Below are 22,910 nucleotides of genomic sequence, written 5' to 3'. Positions count from 1 at the left end.
ACAAACCTTTCACATGACCCATATTACAATATTCCAGGTTTATCAGGCACTTATCACCGAGTGCTCAGTTCTACCTGGTGGCTGGAGAGCTGTCCCATACATAGGCACCAAATGAGAATTCCATCATGACAGCTGAAGGGTTAAAAGTGTTCTTTTCACCAAAGATTGTGGAGCCACGAATACAAAAAAGAACCAACCAGTGGCAGACCCCATCCTGATACAGGCAGTCCTGCTTGCTGCCAGAGCTACAATCCTGCTTAACTATCCTTTTACTGTGCAGAGCTCCTCTTCACCCCTCAACCCCTGTACAGCACAGCAGTCGGTGCCCACCAGGCACGTCAGTTCTTCTTTAGGGGAGGAACAGCATCATTCTATTTCACCTCTTCCTTATTGAGTGAGCAACAACTGTTACAGGATGACTTCTACTGCAGGAAAAAAAAAAAAAAAAGCCAACCCAAATTTAGATTAAGGAAGGGAATCTAATGTCTGTATGACTTCCTTCTATTTCTATTTTTAATAAAAATATCAGCATTTAAAGACACTCTTTCTCCTCTCTCCGAAAACAACCTGCAACAACTTTAATTCTCACATGTGAAATACACTGCAGGTGGTTTTGCAGAGTTCTGCAGGATGACGTTGCAGCTGCAATCCTGTCTGACCATGGGCCTTAGAAAGAGATAGTGAAACCTATAGGAAATTTTGATGTCAGCCCCACCTTTGTAAAACTAGTTGTTCCACACCAGTGGGTATAATAGAGATCAAAATCTTGACCATTAGTGCTGGCAGCAACAGCTCTCTCACAGCTGATAAGCTCTGGGTATATTCCTAACTGAGACCCACAGCTTCCATGAGGATGTTGTACCAAAATGTGAAAATAGGGAATTTCAGTTATTTCACGTGTTTTGAGGGGAAAAAGAAAAAAAAAAAAAAAAAAAAAACAAACAACAAAAGACCACAATATAAAAATTGTATCTCCACCTCCATTCCATTCCAACTGGTGTCCATCAACCACTAGCTGACCTCTCCCTGCCAATCTTCTCCAGTCACAGCACCACTCTGGTTAGCAACTCAAAACACGGCAGAAACGAGATGAAGAGATAAGCATCCGATCCCACATTCCTCCCACACCCACAGCTCCCAGCCAGAGGGCAGATAAAAAGAAGGGAGTTGGCTCCCAAGAGTAGTTACATTTGCAGTCCCTCAATGGATGCTGCTAAATGATACAGTCACAACTTTTGCAGGGAGTCTGAGTATGTCTCTGTGTTTATCCCTATGCACATGCTTGTGTCCATTCTTGATGGTCCATTTGGTAACTGGCTTGCAGAAATGTCTGATGTCAGTTGGCTCCCGGCTGTACCCAAAGCAGACACAGAAAACAAATCTAGTGCTTTTTTCCCTACAAAGGCCCAGTTCTCTGTGCTTTAAAGCTTTAACGATGCTAACAACTGAGCAGCCAGTATTTTGTCCAGTTGCACATGCAAGGAAAGTGGAATCTGAACCGTTAGCTGTTAATTCAGAAGGCACAGCATAAAGCCATAGAACGTAACCAGGACATGTTGGTAGGATGCAGTACGGACGGGTTACACAGAATGAAAAGGCTGAATAAATCCCATGGCCAATGACATGGTCACTGAGTCATGAAAAGGCCAGGCTCCTGGAATTTTGCAGCTGCAAGTAGATTCAGCGGGTGCAGCAAAGCAACAAGCAAACTCAGCTACAACTTGACCTGATGTAGAACTGCTCTGATACAAAACTACATAAAATTCCCATGATAAAGAAATGTTGTGAGAATACCAATAAACTTCAATTACTCATAATCTTTCTTTGTCTTTAAGATTCATTCGTATATCTTACAGCAAAACTTGGAAAGAAGAAAATGCCTTTTGTGTTCAAATAAAGCATGATAGACACTGATTTTACTTTTAGTGAAATTAAGCCATTTAGGTGACACTGCTTACTGAGAGAAGGAAGGGAGTTTTTGACTTAAAAACACCTGAGTGGTTTTGTATCAATTGGTTTCTGACATTCCACCTAGCTTGCAGCAAGAAGTACCCTCTGCAAACTACAAACACACAGAGGGTTATCAGCACCAGGTGGGGCCTGCAGAGCAGCCCACATCTTTCAGATCTCCAAAGCCATTGCACAAAGCCTCCAGGGAAGGCTGATCCAGTGCTGAGTGGCTCAGACAGACACACTCCCTCCACTTTGGCAGACCACACTTGGAAAATTGGGAGAAAATGGCATCAGTTCACTCTCCCTCTACCGAAGGTACAAACTCCATAGGGCACACTAAGGTTGTTATCTCTCTCATATAGACAGCCCAGTGAATCCTCTCAAAACACAGTAGGTTTAAGCTAGTAGGCACTGGCTGTTTGTACTTCCCTATCCAAGGCCAGCAATCATTAACAGAGGCACACGTATTAGCAGCAATTTCTTCTTCAGGTTGCCTGATCTCTTCTGGAGGAACTATCATGAGAAAATGCTGGAGACAGACCTAGCAAGGCAGTAAGCCCAGCTCTGAATTTTTCTCTTCCAAACAGTGGGCAGAGCATCTATCTGAGAGAAGACACATCTCCCCTCTGCCACTGCCTCACTGGGTGTCCATCTTTGTGTTTGTAATTGAGTTGCACCAATTTCCCTTGTAAACTGAGATCTAACCCAGAAAACAACAAAAAAATCTCCAGGAATTGCTATGGAACCAAAAGTTCTGTCCCAGCATAGGGCTGCTGGGTTTCCATGAGATTCAAGGGTGTATCTGATCATTTACATTTGAGTCAGAGCAAATCAATTCTTTTACAGATGGGGGAGCGCTCCAATTCAGGCAAAGCCTGAGTTCACCAGTGAGAGCAATACAGAGAAACTCACTGGAAGCACAAGTCAGACTGACCAAGCTGGTGCTGACTCACAGCAATTACATGCAGAGAACATCTGTGGAACACCAGCCTCTCTTCATCCAGCACACGGTTCACAGTTTTTGATACAGCCCTGCTTTAGCATCTGAAACATTTTCCTGGAGATAAATTTGTATGCCTGTCTTTTATTTTCCTGCTGCTCCTTGGCTAAGATCCTGCTCTGCTCAAATCGAGCCCATTTCTCCTGGTTGTGTCGCAGGACACCACCCAGCAGAACAGTTTTTTTTCCTTCTTTTTACATCCTTCAAGTGCTATACAAACTTCCTCCTCCCTTCACTGGACATCACCTCATCCACCTTCCACTTCTTTGTATCTCTCCTGAGGTCATGGAGACCTCTTGCCCTTAATATTTTTTTTTAAATTTCCAGTCTCAAATTTCTCCAATTGCTCCAGTGGCAACGTGAGGCAGCAACACAGTGCTATATCCCGACTACGGATACGTTGGAAAACTATGCTGTTTATCTTCCACTCAGCCGATTTAGCTTTCTTCTATTAAAAGCGCATGCACCGTGTGCCTGACAGTGCCTCCAGCACAGCCATGGCAGAGATCCCTTAGGATAATTGTGTAGCGAAATTGCCATCTTCCCTACCTGCCAGCAAAGATGCACAAGCCCACAGACCCCAAAGATATCTGGCATGCAAGGCAATTCCTACATCATCTGAAGTTTGTGATAAAAGTAGTTTCCTAGCCGATTGGCTCTAAAGACACCTCGACAAAGCAATCCTAACTCGTTCTTTGGTATTCGGCCGTCAGAATCATTAGCACTGGCTAGGTGTTATCTTCCCTTTCCCTCTCCACTCCGGAGCCTGTAAAAGTTAAAGGTACTTAAGGCCACTTAAATATCAGCATTGCCGAACACTTAGCAGCTGATCCTACTGACATACATCCCAATCTGAAGATTATGTACTTCTCTGCACCTAGGGAATGAGAATGTGCTCGAACCCATGTTTCACATGTTTACTTTGTGATTAGCCACATTTTACCAGAGAACTCTTACTAACGTCCCTCTTCAGCTTAAGTTTAACAATTAAATGAATCATGCCATCAAACAAAGAAGTGGGAATATGGCAGAATATGGTAGAATAACAGAGGGACCTGATTGTATATGTTTGTTCTCCACATAATTTTGATGCAATTGAAGTAGCTTATACTTTCTCAACAATTTATGTAGATAGCGAACATAAAAATGTGCAGTGCATTTATGTGCCAAAGGAGATACGTTCATATTTGTGTGCTATATGACACCTTCAAGTAAGCACAAAACCTTCTCTTTATAGTTGGCCTCTTCTCCCCCCATCATCTGCTGCAGTCATGCTGCTGCATGCTGTGCCTTTCTTAAGCTATTAGACCACACCTTGCCACAGGCGGATTCTGTTGACATCACTGAGGCTAGGATACCATCCTGTTAGATGCTCACATATTGTTATATGCTTACTCATATAAGCTAAGGTCAGAAGAAACAACTGTGATTCTTTACCCTAGCCACCTATGACATAGCTGAGACTATCAAATCTTACCCAGACGTTTCTGGAGTGAATTATTCTCTCCTACTGCATAAGTGAACTCCATTGAGCCCAGCAGATTGTTATTCATACTGTAAGGCAAGCAGCACCTACCACAATTTGAGTGATGAAATAAATAATAATGCAGCCAACCAGAATGGGAGACAACCTAGATAAATACTCATCAAAATTCAGCATATCTGAGCTAGCTCCTTCCCAGAGTTCGCATGTCCGCTTCTTGACACTGAGATTTTGGGAACAATGGCCAGTAGATCTTCATTGTTCCTCTTCATTCATTAACTACTACAGATTTTTGTGCTGTGTTCTCATCTCAAGGTAAGGATAAGCAAGATTCTAGTCACGTGCATATTGAAAAGTAACTACAAGAATACAACATTCAGATGTATTTAAATACAATAGAACATTGCAGGTTTTTTTCTTCACAATTTTAAATAATCCTCAGCAGTGAAACATACATATCTCAAGGTGATAAACTCCTTTCACCCCATTATCTTAAGCCTTCCCCTTCCATCTCTATTAGTTTTATCATTCACTTTTTTACATCTGACCTCCCTGCCCAGCCTTCACTAAACAGATTTAGACAAAACTCTCGGTACTATTTAATACAGTGTCACTTTCTACAGTGCATGCTCAAATATCAAGAGAACGATGTGATTAAACCATAGAAATGTAGTTTTAAACTGAAGTTGTCTTTAGTTCCTTTCTTCCAGATGCACCACTGCAGAGCACGAACACAGCCTTCTAAGGCTTAAAAGAAAGGAGCTCGGTTTAGCCAGAACAATGCATTTCACAGAGCCACTGCTTTTGCTTACCTCCCATGCTGTGGGTTACTATTTGCTTTCCCACACTTCCCTTTGGGCCGCCAGTCTTCAGAGCTGGAATTAAGACAGGCACAAACGGTGATTAAACCTACTTAGATATATGAACGTGACTATCAGAATCACATCTAATGCTTTACAGGCTGGGGGAAAACAAGTCCTTCTCTGAAAAGTTTGCAGTCTAAAACATATTAAAATCAAGATTTGAAGGGTTACTTTAGCAACAAAATCTGTGATGCGATTCATTAGACACCCGCTTCTCCTTTGGAAGCATTCTTTTTTCTCATAATATGGGCAAGGTAACCCTAAGTCCTCCCCCTGCCACCTGAACTTCTTAGCTTTGTAGCAGTAACTCCAATTTCCTTATGACTTTTTCCTCTCCTTTCTGAAGAAGGTCTGCTCCATTTTGTTCTGCTCTCTCCAGTACTTCTACCAGTAAACCAAAGCAAAAATTGTAAAAACCACAGCTAGCAGCTGATCTTAACAGCTACTGGTTAGGAACTTCTTCCACGGATTGGTAATGATCTCAGCTGTCTCCATTTTGAAAATCAGCAAGGAAGAACTGACTGCTGCTTGCTCAAGGACCACGTTACCTCCTCACTTGTCACAAATCATAACAAAAAATCAAGTGTTATGTAACCACAAAATAACTTCAGAGATGATTATGTCCTTAGTTCAATATTGAGTTGTCCCTCTTCAGGCTCCTAAATAGATCCAAGACCTCTGACTGCACTTGGCTGTGCTCTCAATCCAAACTGCCTTGCCCATAAGTGACCAAACACAGAAGGACCTACTTTGCACTGAAAGTGAAACAGACCGAGCACCGAATGTCTGCCAGTGCCTTCCCAGCACCACTTCTTGGTCTTGTTTTCAGTCACTCCCTCTTTCTCCTCTAGAAGTCCTGTACCAGTGTACAACATCACGATGACAGCTGTGTCTTTACATCTTAATGGGAGAAAGCATCTGAGAAATCATTCTGCAGAGATTCTGATACCCAGGTAGAGGCCACCAACAGTGCTGAGAGGAAAGCTACCTGCAAGTGTAATTTGATGAAAACTAGAGATCAGGAGTTCTGTTAGAAAATAAGGGACTTTCCCATGGTGAAATCTTCATGTAGGATAAACAAAATTCCTTAAGCCTGTGTGTATCAGAGCAGTATCCTGAAGTTGCTGACCTATATTCTAATCCTCTTTGAAATAAAAAAAGAAAAAATGTTTGTAGGAGAAGTTTCTATATAATGAAAAATCCACATGATCTTACAAATTTTGGCAGAGCCGTTCTCCTCTGTGTAGCTCACTAAACTCCTCCGATTGTTAATTGCCTCATCAGCCATCAAGCAACAGAGTAACAGAGCAGTTCTCAGGTGCACAGAAGGACAGTTACCTCCCAGCTGCCAAACCAGTAATATTTCCTACTTCAGAATATTGAGTAGATCTTTCATTGACAGCACAGCCTAATTTCTTAAATAACCTTTTTGTTATACTGATGTCTAAGCAAGAAGCAACAGAATAAACCTTATTTCCTTCATTAATTCAACCTAAGTTACCAGTCCCTGCTTACCCAGGACTTTCAAACCAAAACAGCTTATTCTTGGCTGGAATTATTCCCACAAAATACAATTGCAGACTGAAATCTATTGGGAGAAAAAGAGCACAAGACATACTGAAAAAAAAATTACTTCCAAGAAGTTAATGTCCTTACCTTGAAAATAGTTTATAAAACCCTTTTGTTATAACTGTGCATGCTCTGCGCAACATAGACTAAGTCAGAAAAAACCTCTCAGCTGTACTTAGGACATTCCCTGAGGGAATGCACACAGGGCTAATCCTCACTGCAGCATCCTGCAGACCTGCTGGATGCCTGAGAGACTGCACAGCATTGCCTTGGCACACACGTTTGCCACTTAGCACATTCAACTCCTTCACTTCCTTTTACTTTAAGAGCATGACAGTTAATTCCTGTTACTGTCCCACCTCTGGTATGCTTATAGAAATTCCTCATCTGTTTCACAAATGTTCACCTGTTTAGCAGTCTAAAGTTTTGAAGAAAGGTACTGTTTGCCCAGTAGTGAATGTATAATTTACTTTTTTATAAGGATCTGTTGCTATCATATGTGTACTGTTTACAGGCTACAAAATGTGAATCTCTCGATGAATCTTAAAGGATTAAAAAAAAAAAAAAAAAAGAGTGATTTAGATTAAAAGTCCTTTTCTTAACTTGCTTTTCTGACTCAGCAGCACAGCACAGTACAACAAAAATGAAATCAGTGCCAAGTGCCAGATTCTGAACTCTGAATGGGCCAAGTTCCCATTGACTTATAGGATTCCTTCCCTTGCAAATGATATTCAAGAATGGTCATTAGATGCACCTGAACTGCGTCCACCTCGATGTTCTGTCTCTCCCCTTTCTGTCAAGTAGATGTATAGAATTTTTGAAATCAGTGCAGCAAGCTGTGAATGATGGTGCATGAAATGAATAAGCTGACTCTAGTACAAAGGGGAAATCCTGAGGGCTGGGTGCAATCACTGCTATGCTATTTCCTGTGGCCTATACAGAAAAGACGCATAATATTCTTCAAGGAGACAAAGAAAAAAGCTCACAGAAGGCAGAAGTCTCAATCAGAAGCCCCAGAAGAGATAAGTGGAAGACAGAAGCTCACCAGTTATTAACATTGCTTAATTTCTCTCTTATTCCTAATCTATTCCCCTCTTATGCCTAATACATATCAAACTCTGGGTTGCTGTGCATGTGGAGCACACACAGCAGTTTGGAGCTCTGAGAACTTGGCTCAGTTTGCATTTCATTGGAAGCAGTGCAGCTTATGCTTTAGTTTATGTTTCATGCTTCTTTTCTCCCCATAAGCCGAGGTGAATTTGCACAGAGCCACCAGTGTGTGAGCTGTGATGGCCAAAACATGGAACGAGATGTAGTGATTTCCAGGAGAGAAACTGAGCAAACAGCTCTGGGGCAGTAATGTGTCAAGCCCCACAACTGCTTCCTCGTGTGGAGATCGATCTGAAACTTCTGTTACATGAACACAAGCACTTTTAAACCAGATTGTGGGCAGAGGGATTCCTCTTAGCTGATGTACAACTGAAGTGCACAGGGATAAACAAGGGTAATTGAACTTAACAACAGCAGTAAAAGATTTCTCATACAGATGAGCATCCTGCAAATAACACAGTTGTAAATAACATGAGTGATACATCTCTGAATCCAAGATACATCTCAAGAGTGGAATTATTCAAGTATGGAATCACGGTGGTACTCCCCTCATACTCACACACTCAGTGCTATGCTCCCCTGCTGCACCAAGCAGGTATATTATTTCATTTTAAAAACTGGAAGGCTGAGGTATAAAATGACTAAAGAGCTTTTGAGGATGTCTTTCAAGGAGGCAAACCTGAAAGCCTGTTTACTTGACCAGCAGCACAAAGAAGTTCACTGTGAATGGTATTCACAGCAAAGAATAATTAATTTTTCATCCAGAGGACATTCTGTTGTGAATTAAAAGTCACTGTGTTGCATTCATTACTGCATCCAGGAAAAATCACAGTAGAAAACTGTTCTGGAAATACTTTATCTGTATTAATCACTAAATGACCCAATCCAAGCAGAACTGCCATAACAGCCAGCTCTCCTTCCTAAGAAATTGTGACGCAGATGAATCCAGGTGCCACATCTCTCTCTAAGATTCCTGCTTTTTGTCACTTCAGGATTATCACTGAAAGAATCCGAGTGCACCATGGCTCCACACGGAGCCAACTGCAGTAAGTAGAGGAGGGAGCTCTATGTAAGTAGAAAAGGGGTCACACAGAACTTCTAACTTTTACAGGTACTGCTTGCTGCAGCAGCATCCAGTCCCAAGCATCACTTCACCTTTTCAGCTTTCTTCCTTCCTGTGAAATCATTATTTCCATTAGCACTGGGAGATGGTTAGCTATGTTATTGTCTTTCTGATGTTCCTGGAAAGTGTACCTTCTTAGCCTCACGTATATGTAGTGAAGCGCTGATGCATCAGAGCTTCTGCAAAGTGCTTGTGTCAGTCGTATGCCTTCTTAAAATTCATGTCTTTAAACAGCAAAAAAATATTAAAAAATAAAGGAAATTTTAAAAAAAATTGTTTAAAAAATATTCTCACAAGCAAAGTTCCCTGCTGATTACTTGAATTTACACTGCAATCATAATGCCTCACAAGTCTGATTTAAAATATTTTGACTTACCAATTGCCGCGGACATAAATGATCTCTAATGGTCTTTGGTAAAGGAAAGAACCACCGCAGTGTAACCAGAGCTGCTGTTTTTACAACAGCCTGACACAAGCGCCAAGGGTGATCTCCCACTCTTCCATTCAAGAAAGTGTGAACACAAAAGCCTAAATATTGTCCTTATGCTTAAATATTAACATCATTAACACACGGCTAACGCTCTGCTGCCAATTCAGTATTTCTAAGGAGAAGGAATGCACTTGCATCTATTCTAAGTGTTCCAGAATAAGGCTGCAGGGTTTCAGTTGTGCAAACAGTTGCTTCTGATTTTGCACACATAACAACTGGGCACCCCACTGGCAGCTCTGTCTCACCAGGTGCTGTGGGCTTCTGGAGGGAAGGGTCCTTCCCCAGAGCTGATGCGCAGCACCTGGCTGCTGCTGCTGACACCTCACGTGCCCTCCCCAACACCAGCATGGCTCCATTCACTTTTGTCCCACACCGCAGGAGTGTGAAATCCCTCACAAGCACTGCTCAAAAGGCTCTTGGCTTTAACAGATGCAGGATGCATGCCCATCACGTTGGGAATAAACTGCATGTTTTTCAATCAGAAGCAGTACAAACACAGCATACCTTCATTAATTTTAGAAAGAGCACATTTCTGCATTTGCTCCCTAGGAAATTCCTTGAGTCCCAGCAAAGGACATAATGGTGGTTTCAGAAAAGAAGTTACCTTTCAGGTAATGTCTCCCTGATGGAAAACACACTTATGTTTGGAGCTGTGTTTGTGAGCACAGATGGGTTCATGGGACCAGCGGTCTCTCCGCAGGCAGAGGTGTGTGCCTGTTCCCAATGCTCCCCACAATCCACCAAAGGGAGAATTATGATAAAGTTCAGCCTCAGGTTGCTGGAAGCTGCAGGGTGGCTTTGGCTCTCAAAACTAACAGCTTGGGAAAAGCACTTGCATGCCACACACTGACATGAGCTCCCAGAGAATACATCAGTAAATAGAGGAATCTCCTCTGACACCTCAGGGACTTGTTGAGAAGCTGCCCTTAGGCCCTGACAGAAAGGAGGATAACTTGAACTCAGTGCTGCAAACCTTCTGAAGAGCAGTGTTTCTCTCACTTCGTGGCAGAGAATCCACTTCTAGAGAGCTCAGGTGAAGAGAGCAATTACTTAAGAGTGATGCAGGTGCAATTCAGCTCTGAAGGCAGCAGAGACAGCAGCAGCCCACCTGCCCAGAAGCCCTAGCTTTTGTCAGACTTCCATTGCGCATCTTTCTGGAAATGCTGAGGGAGAGCAGTTTGGTGGAACGGGATGGCCTCGCTTCCTCTGCCGGAGCTGCCCCGGCACCGCCCGTTGGGAGAGCTCTGAGGAAGAGCTTCAACCGGCGCCGAGATGCTGCGGGACCTCGTGCTGCCCCTGCACAGCTTCATGGACTGCGGCAGCACCACCTGCACCATCCCGTCCCATCTCCCCTCTCTATCTCAGGGTACAGGGTCGCTTCTCCTCGGGGATGGAGGAGGGATGGCAGAGCCAACACGAGCAAACACAGCCTTCAGTTTGCCAGAGATGAAACCAGCAATGTTAAGAAGGAGCTGAACAGAGTGTTAGGCACACTGGATTCCTGCGCGGCTGCTCTTGAGCCGAGAGGAGGGTGCGGTGCATGCTACCCGGGCTCATCCCAGCTCACAGCACCGAGTGGGGAGCACAGGTGCCGAAGAGCAGCACAGCAGCCGCATGTGCTCTCCCGAGGCTGCGGAACCGCAGCAGCTTCTTCTCAGGGAGGCCAGCAGACAGGCAGCGCACCGGGAACGGGACTGGCGGCGCGGAGTGAAGAACGCTCGGTTTTCCCTCTGCGGAGCCGGAGGAAGGACCTGACCGACCTCGACCGGAGAACGAGGTGGATGTGCCGGCCTGACCCGGGAGGCCGCAAGTAGCGGGCAGGGAGGACGGGGCTTCCACTACTCGACAGTGAGCGGCAGCGGAGGTGCCCCTGGGAGCAAAACGAAAGCGAACGGCGAAAACACCCTCCATTTCCCTTCCGTTCCGTAGAAAGGCAAACAGAGAAACCATCATTCGAATCAAACGAAAAGCAAAGATGGATTGGGGGGAGTTGCATCGCGACGCGCACTGCCGCTTTGCGGGAGCGCCGGTGCTCAGAGCCGGGCGGGATGCGGAGCGCTGCGGGAAGGATGCGGCCCGACGGGAGCGGGGCCGGTCTGTAACGACGCACCCCGGTAACGCGGGCTGCTAGGAAAATAAAAGCTGTCCAGACTCAAAACACACTCGTCAAACACACCGAAAAGTTTGAATTATTTATTTCCTCTGGGGACTCCTGTAACCATTTATTTTTAATAGAGCCTAATTAAGAGTTCCCCAGCGGGTTTTACTTTCGTAAATATTTCAGATGAGTTCGGGCTTCTGGGCAAATCCTCCAGAGGGGAAAAAAAAAAAAAAAAAAAGATAATAAAGGATGCGAGGCGCAGAGTTTCAGCCCTTCCCTCCCGTCGGCCAAAGAGGCAACAAGTGGCCGCCGTGCGGGAGCAGCGCGGCTCCGGCGGTCCCTTCGGGAACGGCCCGGGGGCTCCGAGGAGTTACGAAGGCACACGGCGATCCACGGCCCCCGGCCCGGCCGTGGAGCGGCTGTGCGGGACGGGACGCATTGAGCGGCGGAGCCGCCCCGCATAAACGCCGTGTAAAGAGTACGGAGAGCTCTTCGTTTTAAAGATAGAAGAAAACGAGGCACAGGGAAGGAGATTTTTCGATCACTTTTTTTCTTTTTTTTTTTTTTTTTTTTTTTTTGGAAGAAATTCGGTAAACAAAAAAAAATTAAAACTTTTCTTCGTCTGATATGTCAAAACATAGTTCACAGTAAAATTCACAAACCGATTTACATAAGTTTACAGCTTAAGAAAAACCCAGACACACAACTTGCTATAAATAAAAGAAAGGGTTTGCGACCCGCACAGCTCTCTCCCACCGCCCCCTTTCCGTAGGAACAAAACCCTAAAGTTAAAAACTCTACGAATTGCGGACACGAACCGAGCGGCAACTCGGCAAGGTGGGAAGAACAACACTTTCAGTAACCACAACGAAAATGTAAACAACGGAACAACTGAGTTTGGAAACAACACCCGCCGGGTCGGTTTTTTCGTTTTGTCATTGCAACGCTAAAAACGAACGGGAAGATGCACCATCTTAAAGACTTGGAAGCGAACAAAACTACGCCCAACCCCGCGGAGACCGGGAGAGTCACCGTGGCTTAAGAACTTCACGGGGCTTTAGGAGGCGGTCGTGCTCTGTTAAAAGAACAGATTGCCCAAATCATTTTTGTACAAAAGGAGAAAAAACCAAAAAAAAGAGACCAACAAAAAACAAAGACGACAACTAACGGATTTTCTGTTTAAAATTTCTCCCAAGTTAGTATCGAGTCTGCTGAGCCGCACGTCCCGGTGCTGGGGTTGCGATGAGGAGCCGTCCGGAGGAGGCCAGTTTGTTTATATGTGAGTTAGTGGTACGGTGCCGTTCACGGCAGTCCCGGCACTCTGGTAGTGCTGGTGCACACTGTGCAACCTGCTGCCCTGCAGGGCCGAAGGGTCTGTGGCGTCGCCCCCCGGGGGCAGGTACATGCTGATCATATCCCGCAGGTCTCCCAGGCAGGCCCTCTGCGAGTGCGAGGTGATGGCCGGCGGAGGCGAGCTGGGCTCGGACTTCACCACCGAGCCCATGGAGCCCAGGCTCATGGCCGTGGAGGGCTGCTGGCCGTAGGCGGCGGGGGACATGCTGTAGGTGGAGGCGGCGTTCATGTAGGTCTGCGCCGTGGACATCATAGGGCTGTACTGCAGGCCCGGCATGTCGTAGCGGTGCATCTGCTGCAGCTGCGGGCTGTTCATGCCCGGGTGCTGCCCGTAGCCCAGCTGGTCTTGCATCAGGGAGTAAGCCCCGTTGGTCCAACCGTTCATATGGGCGTAAGTGTCAATCCTCTGGCCCACCCCGACGGGGCTGCTCACTGCGTTGCCCCCTCCGGGGGCCAGCAGGTTGCCCGGCAGAGAGTATTTGTCCTTCTTCAGCAAGGTCTTGGTCTTCCTCCGGGGCCGGTATTTGTAATCCGGGTACTCCTTCATGTGCACGGCCCGCAGCCTCTTGGCCTCGTCGATGAAGGGCCGCTTCTCGGCATCGCTCAGCAGCTTCCAATCGGCCCCAAGGCGTTTGCTGATCTCCGAGTTGTGCATCTTGGGATTCTCCTGGGCCATCTTCCGCCTCTGGCCCCGCGACCACACCATGAAGGCGTTCATGGGGCGCTTCACACGGTCCTGGTCCGACCCTCCCCCCGCTCCGCTGCCGGCCCCGCCGCCGCCTTTGCCGTTGCCGCCCGGTGCCGGGTTCCCCCCGGTGCTGCCCGGCGTGGGCTGCGGCGTCTTGATCTCGGTCTCCAGCATGCTGTACATGGCCGGGGCCGGTAAGAGATGCGCCAGGGTGGCAGACGGGCGGGCACAGCTCGGGGAAAGGAAGTTCAAAATAATCAAAGCAAAAGAAAGAAGCGGTCCGGGCGGCGGCTGCAGGAGGAGGAAGGAGCTTTCCCGTGCCGCTCCCCGAAGTGCAGCGGAGGCTCCCGCGGGCAGCGCTGAGCGATGCGCACACCTCTCCCAGGGGCATTTGATTGACGGGCTATAAATGAGCGGGCGGCGGCCAATCAGCGAGCGGTTCCCGACAGCCCCAACGCCGGTAATGGGCCGGTTTGGAGCGGACGGGGATGGGCAAAAAAGTTGGTGTTTGGAGAGTGCTGGGACTGAGCCCCTCCCGCCGCAACGCCCGAGGTGCTGGACCTGCAGCGGGCACTCTCCGGGGTGCGGAGCGGGCAGCGGGGATCGTGCGGGTGCCGGCGGGGCTGGGGTTGCGGAGCGGAGCGGAGGACCACCGCGAGCGGATCCACGAGTTTGGTGTGCACAAAGAAATGTGAGCTTTCCGGCTGGAAGATTATACGAACAGCTGTTCCTGTAACTCACACAGCGGATGAAGGGGACGAGAATTGAACTTTCGCCTCCGGAGCGGTCTCTGCGGAGGGAAGCCGCCCTGCCCCGTCGGCAACAGGGGCGGCTGCCGGGCGCTCCGTCCAGGTGCCAGGCGGGTGGTCCGCTGCAGCTCTGTGCCTCCCTTCGTGTTGCTGGGCCGGGCTGGATGCCGGCAGGACGCTCCCGGTCCCCCACTCCTCGCCGAACCTCGGCCGCTTGAGTTTTTTCCACTCGGCTGCCCCAGAGGGAGGGGGATGGGGGATGGTGCTTTGTAAAAACCGTTTTCATGGTAACGGCGAAGTTCCTTGTGAAAGAAAACTTGGGAAGGCTGGGGTGACCGGAGAGGAGCTCCCTGCAGCTGTCAATCACGGGCTTCCCTTTCCGTCCCTTCCCTCCCCTTCCCTTTCCATCCCTTCCTCCCTCGGAGGCGCAGACGCCCGCACCTATACGGCCGGGGCCGGGAGCTCCCGAAAGGCACGCAGCCCGTCTGTGCTCTTCCTCTTTCCTCGTCCTTCTGCCGTGTTCCGCTCCAGTTCCGCACGGGCAGAGGCACGGGACTGTCCTTTGCCAGCGGAGATCCATCACCGCCGGTGCTTTCCGATCAAACTGCCCCGGGGGCGCGGGACTGGGCAGGGGGCGCGGAACAGACGTGCCTGGGCACCCCGTCGCGTCCAGGGGGGCCGGCGAGGAGGAAAGCTGCAGCTTGGCAGCCCTCGGTAAGAGAAGAGCATAAGGATAACGGCGCTGACTGGCAGGGCGGTGGGAGGACACGGGGAAGCAGTCGGGTTCTCTGCCCAGCTGGGAAACGCGAAACGTACCGGCTGCAAACAAACGGCCGTGCTGGAAGGAGGGAATCAACACGGTGTGCTGGGTGGGGGTTTCATCGGAGTGGGTCGGAACAGTGCAAAGTTGCCGCTCGTTTTGTACGCGTTTCTTTACTGACAAAATCATCTGAACAAAGTCAGTGGGGGAAATAACGCCGCTAGGACAAGCTGTGGTGCGACAGGAGCTTTGTCTGGTTTGTTGTTCAGTAGTGTTGGACGAAGTGAATGCGTTGCAGGGAGACAGCGGGTTTTACTTATGGCGCTGTCGCGCAAAGAGCGCCGCGGGTGGAACTTCTGCAGCACATCGGGAGAGTTTTGAAGAGCTCTGTTTAAGTTCAAACTCGTCCAAACATTTTGACCGCTCAGTCCAAGGCTAAACTTTGCCAGGCAGGGGTGGGAGACGGACTGATCTGTGTCCTGGCCGCTCTGAAATGTTCTGATACGAGCGTTTGTCGGAGCGACCGAGTACGCGTAATCGCAAAGAACATCTCGGCGGGGTACGGAACTGGGGCCGACAGCCCTGCGAGAGATGTCAGCCATCTGAATAAATGGTACAAGCTTCAAACTCATATTTAGTCTTTCAGTTTGTTTTCCTGCGGCCTGAGGTGTCAATTGCATTGTTGGCATGTTTTGCTGTTTTTTTTTTCCCAACGGACACATCGTTTAGCATCTCACGGTTTATGTTATTAAAAGCCAGGCAATATTTCTCTTGAAATATCACTCATCTCCTCACTGATGAATAAGTGTAAGTATAGGTCGGTATTTCCAGATTTCACGGGTGCACGAAGTGCTCTCACAGCTCTGCGGTTTTGATGAGACATACTTAAAAACGCGGCCGTTTTCTATTTGCAGAAGAAGGGGCTGAGCAGGACACCCAGCTCGGAACCTCTACCTGTCGGTAATGGTTCTGCCACGATTTGAACTCTCGAAGGAGAGGCAGAAGGCCGCCCTCAGCGCTGTGCTGTCCCGCGGAGCCGCGTTCCTCCCCAGCCGCGTGCCGGGGAAGCATCTGCGGTTGGATTCTCCTGGGAGGGGAGCTGGGGAGGTTGCACAGGTCCCGGCAGAGAGAAGTGAGGCTCAGCCGTGTTTCCGCCGCCGGCATCCCTCTGCTAACGCAAGGGACGCTCTCCAAGGGTGGAAGCTACAGATCGCTACTGAGACACAGTAGGGAAGGAAGGGGAAGCGAGGCAAGAGCCGCTATACGAGCTGTTATTTCCAAAAACGTCTTTCCGAGCGCTTTAAAAAGGTCCGATCCCAGTCCCAGCCTTGTCCCCAGTCCTGCCCGTAAGCACAGTTGCTGCCAAGCAGGGAAGGGGCAGAAGCAGGAGAGCTGGCAGCGGGTCTGGGGAGCACCACGCCTGGATGGAGCCATTTTCCTAAATTCCTTCCTCGGCTGTGGCTGGGATGAGGGGATGCTATGTGGGGCTGAGAGCACCCGGTGCCCAGTGGGAGCCAGAGGCACTCGTGTACAGAAGTACTGTTGTCAAACTCAGAAAAGCTCTCGGTTCTGCTTTCGTTTTTAATTTTATTTATTTATTTTTTTTTTTTCTGTGACGAAGGAGTGTGAGGCAAAAGCAGGAATTTACAGCACACTCCGAACATGAGCAGAAAACCCATGGCTGACAAGGAAAGATCCGCTTCATATGTGATCAGCACTTAATAAGCAATAGCCATTAATATCTGTTAATTGCAGCTCTGTAGAACTTGGGGAAAGGGGTTCTTGGAAGGGAAGGTTGCTGGCTTTTAGGTTGCTGGCTTTTAGAGCAATGCTATGCACCAAAAAAGCCCCATTTAATCCCATTATTAAAACATCCCCTCCGATCCTGAGCATCAGTACCAACCGGGCTCAGCCCTGACATATGCCTGAACGCGGAGCTGAGCCCCATTCGTTTGGTTCCTGCTGACTCTCGCTTGGATGATTCCCTGAAAATAGCCGTGTGATGCTTAAAAGAAAGGTTGGCGTATTTCTGCATTCTGACTCTAAGATTTCACCAAAGTTTCCACACAGTGATGCAGCTCTCAAGTGGGTCACGTCGGGCTGGTGCTGCAGCCCCATCTCAATAGATTGAAACAGGATTATTTTTATTCCCCTACCAGCGGTGTCACATCAAACCAGCCTCTCGAGCTGCCTTGGACCTAGTTCCCATTCCAGCTGGGAGCGCAAACCACCACACCCCCAAATGGGTCCCCTGTCTCCTCTGCATCTTCACCCGTGCCCTCTGCAGAGCATTACAGCGATTGCAGCATCCCTGCTGCTCATCTGCCCCAAAGCACGAAGGATACCTTTGATGACAACATTATAAACAGCAACATTTAAAACCAAAAATCTCACGAGCATGGATAAAACCCAGCAGCCTTTTGGGTGCAGCTCAGTTCCTTTGAACCGAGCCTCCAAGCGCATTCAGGAGGCAGCAGCAAATGCTGTTTTTCATCACTTTTTCCTCCCAGCTGAACTTTTATTTGGCTTCTTCCAACAATAGCAGGCTGCAAACAGACCTCTTGTAGCGCCGCTGAATAGACTCTTTCTGGCCCGGATTGTTTCCACCGCCACAAAAACAACCAGGAGCTCCGTGTCTTAATTAGGCTGTTCCCGGCCCTCGCTCATTCATTCAGGTGTTCGCCAGGAATTTGTTTATTAGCCTCTGACAAACGGCTCCTCCTGGTAATCGCCTCATGGGGTTGGCTTCTGGGGAGGGAAGGGATGCGGCAGGGTGGGGGGATTGCTAATAAGACCCCTCATCTCCAAGTTACCAATTAACAGCTGCACAGCGGACCACCAGCACAGGACATCTTCCCTGAGCTCGCTGAGGAGCCCGGCGGAAACGAGAAAAACACCGAGTGGGGAAAAAAAAAAGGGCACGAAACCCGGTGCTGAAGACGGGGGCAGGAACTTTGTGCAGCTCCCCATGCCGTTCCCAGTCCCACACCTCTGCCCGAGAGCAGCAGCCCGTCCGCGTCCCTCCCGGTTCCACCCAGCGGCACGGGGCGGAGCAGAGCGGCCTCTGGTGCCCACGCAGCGCCCTTTGCCGCTGGTGTCCCTGCAGCCCCGTGGGCTGGGGGTGTCCCCATTCAGGCCCTTTCCCCCGCTCTCCTGTGACAGCTGGTCGCAGAACTCATTCTCCAGGAAAATAAACCCGTTCAATCACCTTTTTTTTTTAAACCCATCGATAACTTGGTGAATCCTTCCCGCAGCGTTTTCTGTTCGGATCCAGTAACGCACCTCATTTGCTGGCAATGATGGTGAGGTGTTTTCTTTTTTTATGAGTCATATTGGAAATGCGGCATTAATTGCAAAACTCGAACTTGCTAATTAGCTGCAAATAAACTATTAATGAGTGGCAAATTAAATCAAAACACATCTTATTTCTCCTCTCTGACATGCAATTTTGCAGGCGTATATTGTTTCAAACTGCAGCCTGTATCACTGGAGCAGCAAATAGAGATCCTGAAAGGTTTCTCTTCGGGACAAATAATTAAAATATATTCTCCTTTAATTGACATTATAGAGGACACAAATGAGGTTTTCCTTTTATAAATAAATAGCAGTTTCTAAATAAAGCTCTGTGGGCTGCAGAATGGAGGTTTCAACCAAATGAATAGTCATTACTACCTTTTCAATGATGTGGGCCTTTTGATCAGAAAAGAAATTAGCTCTAAAGGACAGACAATAGGAAGCCTGCCCTGCAATAGGAAGAAAATTAGATGGCTAAGGCTCTTAACAACACCTATCTCTATAAACCATGGAGCTTCTTGCTTTTCAATTACAGCTGTTCATTTCATAGAAGAAAAGTGGAAAAACACGGGGAATATAAACTCTGTTGCACCAAGAAGCCCGAGGCAGGATGGGGAGAGTCTTCCCATTTCCCTTTCATTTTAGTAGAATCAGTTAACAAACACTGTATATTTTATAACACCGAGAGCATTCTGCATAGTGTTCTCTAGGTCAAACAAGCAATCAAGATGCACAGTATTCAGTAAAGGAACGTTACTTTGAGTTGCTGGATGTTTCCGCTGCACACCAACTTACGTGTTTTGCACACACAGCACATCCTTGTCCTCTTTTCTTGCAAAAAAAAAACCAAAACAAGAATGAAGAGCTTGGGGAAAATGAACTGCTGAATAACACCACTGCATTTTGGTTACAGAAAGATTAATTTCACTTCCCAAGAATTGAAATGTTCATTCTTTCGTTGCACTCCAGACTGAAAGAATATTTTAGACTTGTAACACTTTGAACTCAGGCATCCTGGTTATTTTAGCAATCCTACATTTACTTTCATTTTACAACTTAACAGTAACTTCAATAACTTTAAAATGTATGCTCTTTCAAATTATTTCATTTGGATATTGCTTTCTGAACACCATTTCTCTTTCCTTGACATAAAATGTATGTTTTCCCACGAGTCTGAGAAAGAAACATGGGAGCACACATTTCCTCCTCCAGAACTTCTCCCTATTTGTACCTTCAAGATGCAAATGGATGACAGTTTTCACTGACTGTGCATGATGCTGTAATGGAAATAATCTTTCAGTGATTATTTGAACAGGTAACAGCCACAAAGCTTCATTATGAACAAGTTCTGTTCTCATATTAACTTGTGGGACCATAAAGATCTCCTTAGAAATAGAACATAAAATCACAGAGTTTCTTCCTCTTATTTCCTTTTCCTTTTCCCTTTCTCCTCCTTTCTTTTCCCTTTCCCTTTCCTTCCTTTTCCCTTCCATTTGTCTCCCCCTCAAAACTGTTTGCTTACAAACAAGTCTCCATCGTTAATTCTAAGACTGAATATATACACTTAAATGGAAGACCAAATTTACACAGATTGATTTTGCTGTGTTAGCATGTTTTATAATTATCCTTCTCATCCACAGACAAGAAAGTGTTCAATTAAAAATTGCTTTCTCTGATCCAAAAAATTAATCATACTTGTCTGTGATTTTGATATGAAAGATGAACGCCAGCTCTTCATTCAGTGTCAATATTCCCTTTCAATTTTGCTTTGGCTCTACAACATGTAAGAATATAGGTACAGTAAGAAATAGTTAAATCAGTTAAAAATGATCTCCCAGCTTGCAAAACGGAGTCACTAATAATTTGAAGAAATCCCCTTTTTTTGGAGTAGATGGAAAACAACGATTAATGCAAGTCTCTGCCTGTGGCAAAGTTTCCATTTGTTTTGTAAGATGTCAGTTAAAATTTCATTTTATTTGAAATGAATTTATCAGAGAAAAATTGCCATTATCATACCAGCTAGTGGGAAAGCCCTCCCTCCTTGCAAAGCTTAAGTGCCATTGAGACTTCTGCAGCTAATAACATGAAACCTGCATCAGTGAGAAGAGTAACTGTGAAAACCCGGTACTGATGCAGCAGTTCTCAGCCCTGACCTCACAGCAGTGTTTTGCTTCTGCTACTACCCTCAATCCTTGCAAACATGAAGAGGATAAAGAACTTCCTTGATTCTCAAAGTCTGAGAGTGCCGCCTAAAACTGTCAAAGTTTCAGAACCAGATTTTGGAGCAAAGCTCCAAATGCAGAAGTAGGAACTGAAAGAGCTTTGAGTACAAGTGTGAGCTGTTGGTAAGTGGGGGTGCTGGAGGGCTTGGGACTGATCAGGTCTAAGAGAAACAAATACATGCTCACTTAGCAGGGAGAGCCTGCAATTCCTTCAGCCCTTCCAGCCCCCTATGGAGACGATGTTGGCTGCAAGAGCAACACACTAGGCCTGAAGATCCTTTCCACTCTATTTTTTTTTCTCCCTTACACAATAAGGATAATATGTACTCAGCAGTCTTTTGTAAAGCAGATATGTATATATGCCTATATCTATACACATACAACAGGTATAAAGTAACAGAAATGGAATTCACTGAAGAATTAGTTATTATATAGACTGTTTTAATGGCTTAAACTCCATTTCTGATCTAGCAGGAGTCACAAATAACTACACAATTTAAATTCCTATTCAACACTCAACGTCTATTTCTACAATAGCTTATGCCAGTTACTTGATATTGAAGGTGCCCAACAGCTGCTCAATCACTGCCCTCACTGAACAATGCAAAGACTGGTGACTAATCACTACCAAACTTCTCCACCAATTACTGCTGCCTTACAGATACAACTTAGACTGCTTAGAGCTTAGAGCTACAAACAAATAAGAATATGCTCAAGGCTGCTATTTATGTCGGTGGTCAAGATCTCCATTGATTGTGTAGATAACACCTCTTCTAGCAGGGCAAGTACAGCTCAGGAAGAAGATGCTGTGTGATTCAGGAGAAGCTACAGGAGAAAAAGGCTACTATAGGAACAACTTAGTGACAGAAAAAAGAAGCCTCATGGGAGACCATGCAGTCTGTGGGACATTTTATGTCCTCTATGCCAAAGCTGAATTTCTGGGGAGGGAAGATTTAGGTCTAAATTTTGTAACTTACTGAAAAAAGTCCAAACCAAATGCCAGGACAAAAGGATCCAGAGTGTGGAGAAAGTGTTATCAGTCTTATCTACACTACTGTCTACATCCCATCCCTACAGTGTCCTGTGTCAGTCAAAGCAAGAGGGAGGGAATAGTAACCAGCTGTTACTCCTCAGCAAAACTCCTACAGCTCCTGTGCGTTTTCACTGATTTGATTATTCCCTAACCCAGGAGAGGGCACTCTGTGCTTCCCACAGTGCTCAGGTGCTTCTCAAGCGCTGCCACAGGATGCACTGCTTCCAGGTAGAGCATTGTCATGTGAGAGAAAATTGTTGCTGTTTTTCCTATTCAAAATTAATCACAAGCCACAGAACGTTTAAATTTACAGTGTTATATCTCTCTTACTCATAAAGGGCCTTCCAAGTTAATCTGCCAAGAAAGAAAGATTCACAGGTTGTTTCTGTTCATAACATTAAATCTGTGGCAAAATAAAGGACTTCCAAGTTGAAAATGCTACCAGTAAGGCATTTTTCCTTATTTCTGAGTCAACATCACACACATAAAAAGTAACATTTCCACACTTAGAAATAAATCAGAAATACAGTTCCCACAATATTAATTCCTTTATAATTAATTCATTCTTTCCTTGCCATTGATCAGCTTCTGAACCTGCTACCACTGTGTGTCTTTCCAAGAGCTGTACTTCATCTCTTTGTAGGGACACATTTCGATCAATTTTCCATTGAAGCAGTTAGACAATTAGCAACTATTTAGAAACCCTGAAGAAATACCTGACCTTGGGCTGATTGCTTAGAATAGAGCTGAAATGCTTTTGCTAGTAACACCCCCGCCTCTTTGGTCAGCAACATGTTTGCAAAAAAAAAAAAAAGAGGATTTTTAAAATTCTGGGTTTTATTCATTATGTGTTTGGCATCAGGCCAGGTCACACATTTTGCTCAGTAAGTTGTTTCAGAGTCATGATGAAGACAGCTTACATATTTCAAGGTCATGTAACATCTAAAAGATGTCGATGACAGATACTGGTAATGCATTGATCAAATAGAGAATCTGATCACACAGGTTGTTAGTTTGATCAATGCTATTTAGCTTTTCACATGATGCCTATAGTGTCCCCCCAGATTCTATTGATAACAGATTGATAATAAAAGGGAGGACACATATAAGTATCTGCAC

The 22,910-nt window shown here is 46.4% G+C and overlaps 1 protein-coding gene across 1 annotated transcript; it reads right to left on the bottom strand.

Annotated features, from left to right (window-relative positions):
- Positions 1-12,857: 12,857 nt before the first annotated feature.
- On the bottom strand, positions 12,858-14,092 carry LOC122183013 (transcription factor SOX-3-like). The gene has a single exon (XM_042876727.1). The coding sequence runs from the start codon at positions 13,914-13,916 to the stop codon at positions 12,966-12,968; it is 951 nt and encodes a 316-aa protein (XP_042732661.1). The 5' UTR covers positions 13,917-14,092; the 3' UTR covers positions 12,858-12,965.
- Between the last annotated feature and the right edge of the window lie 8,818 nt (positions 14,093-22,910).

The sequence above is a fragment of the Lagopus leucura genome, unplaced genomic scaffold, assembly GCF_019238085.1.
Source record: "Lagopus leucura isolate 7727_CA_CO unplaced genomic scaffold, USGS_WTPT01 Super-Scaffold_100016, whole genome shotgun sequence".
NCBI classification, from domain to species: Eukaryota; Metazoa; Chordata; class Aves; order Galliformes; family Phasianidae; genus Lagopus; species Lagopus leucura.
The sequence above is the reverse complement of the archived record's forward strand: the minus strand, read 5'-3'. Positions and strand labels throughout refer to the sequence as shown.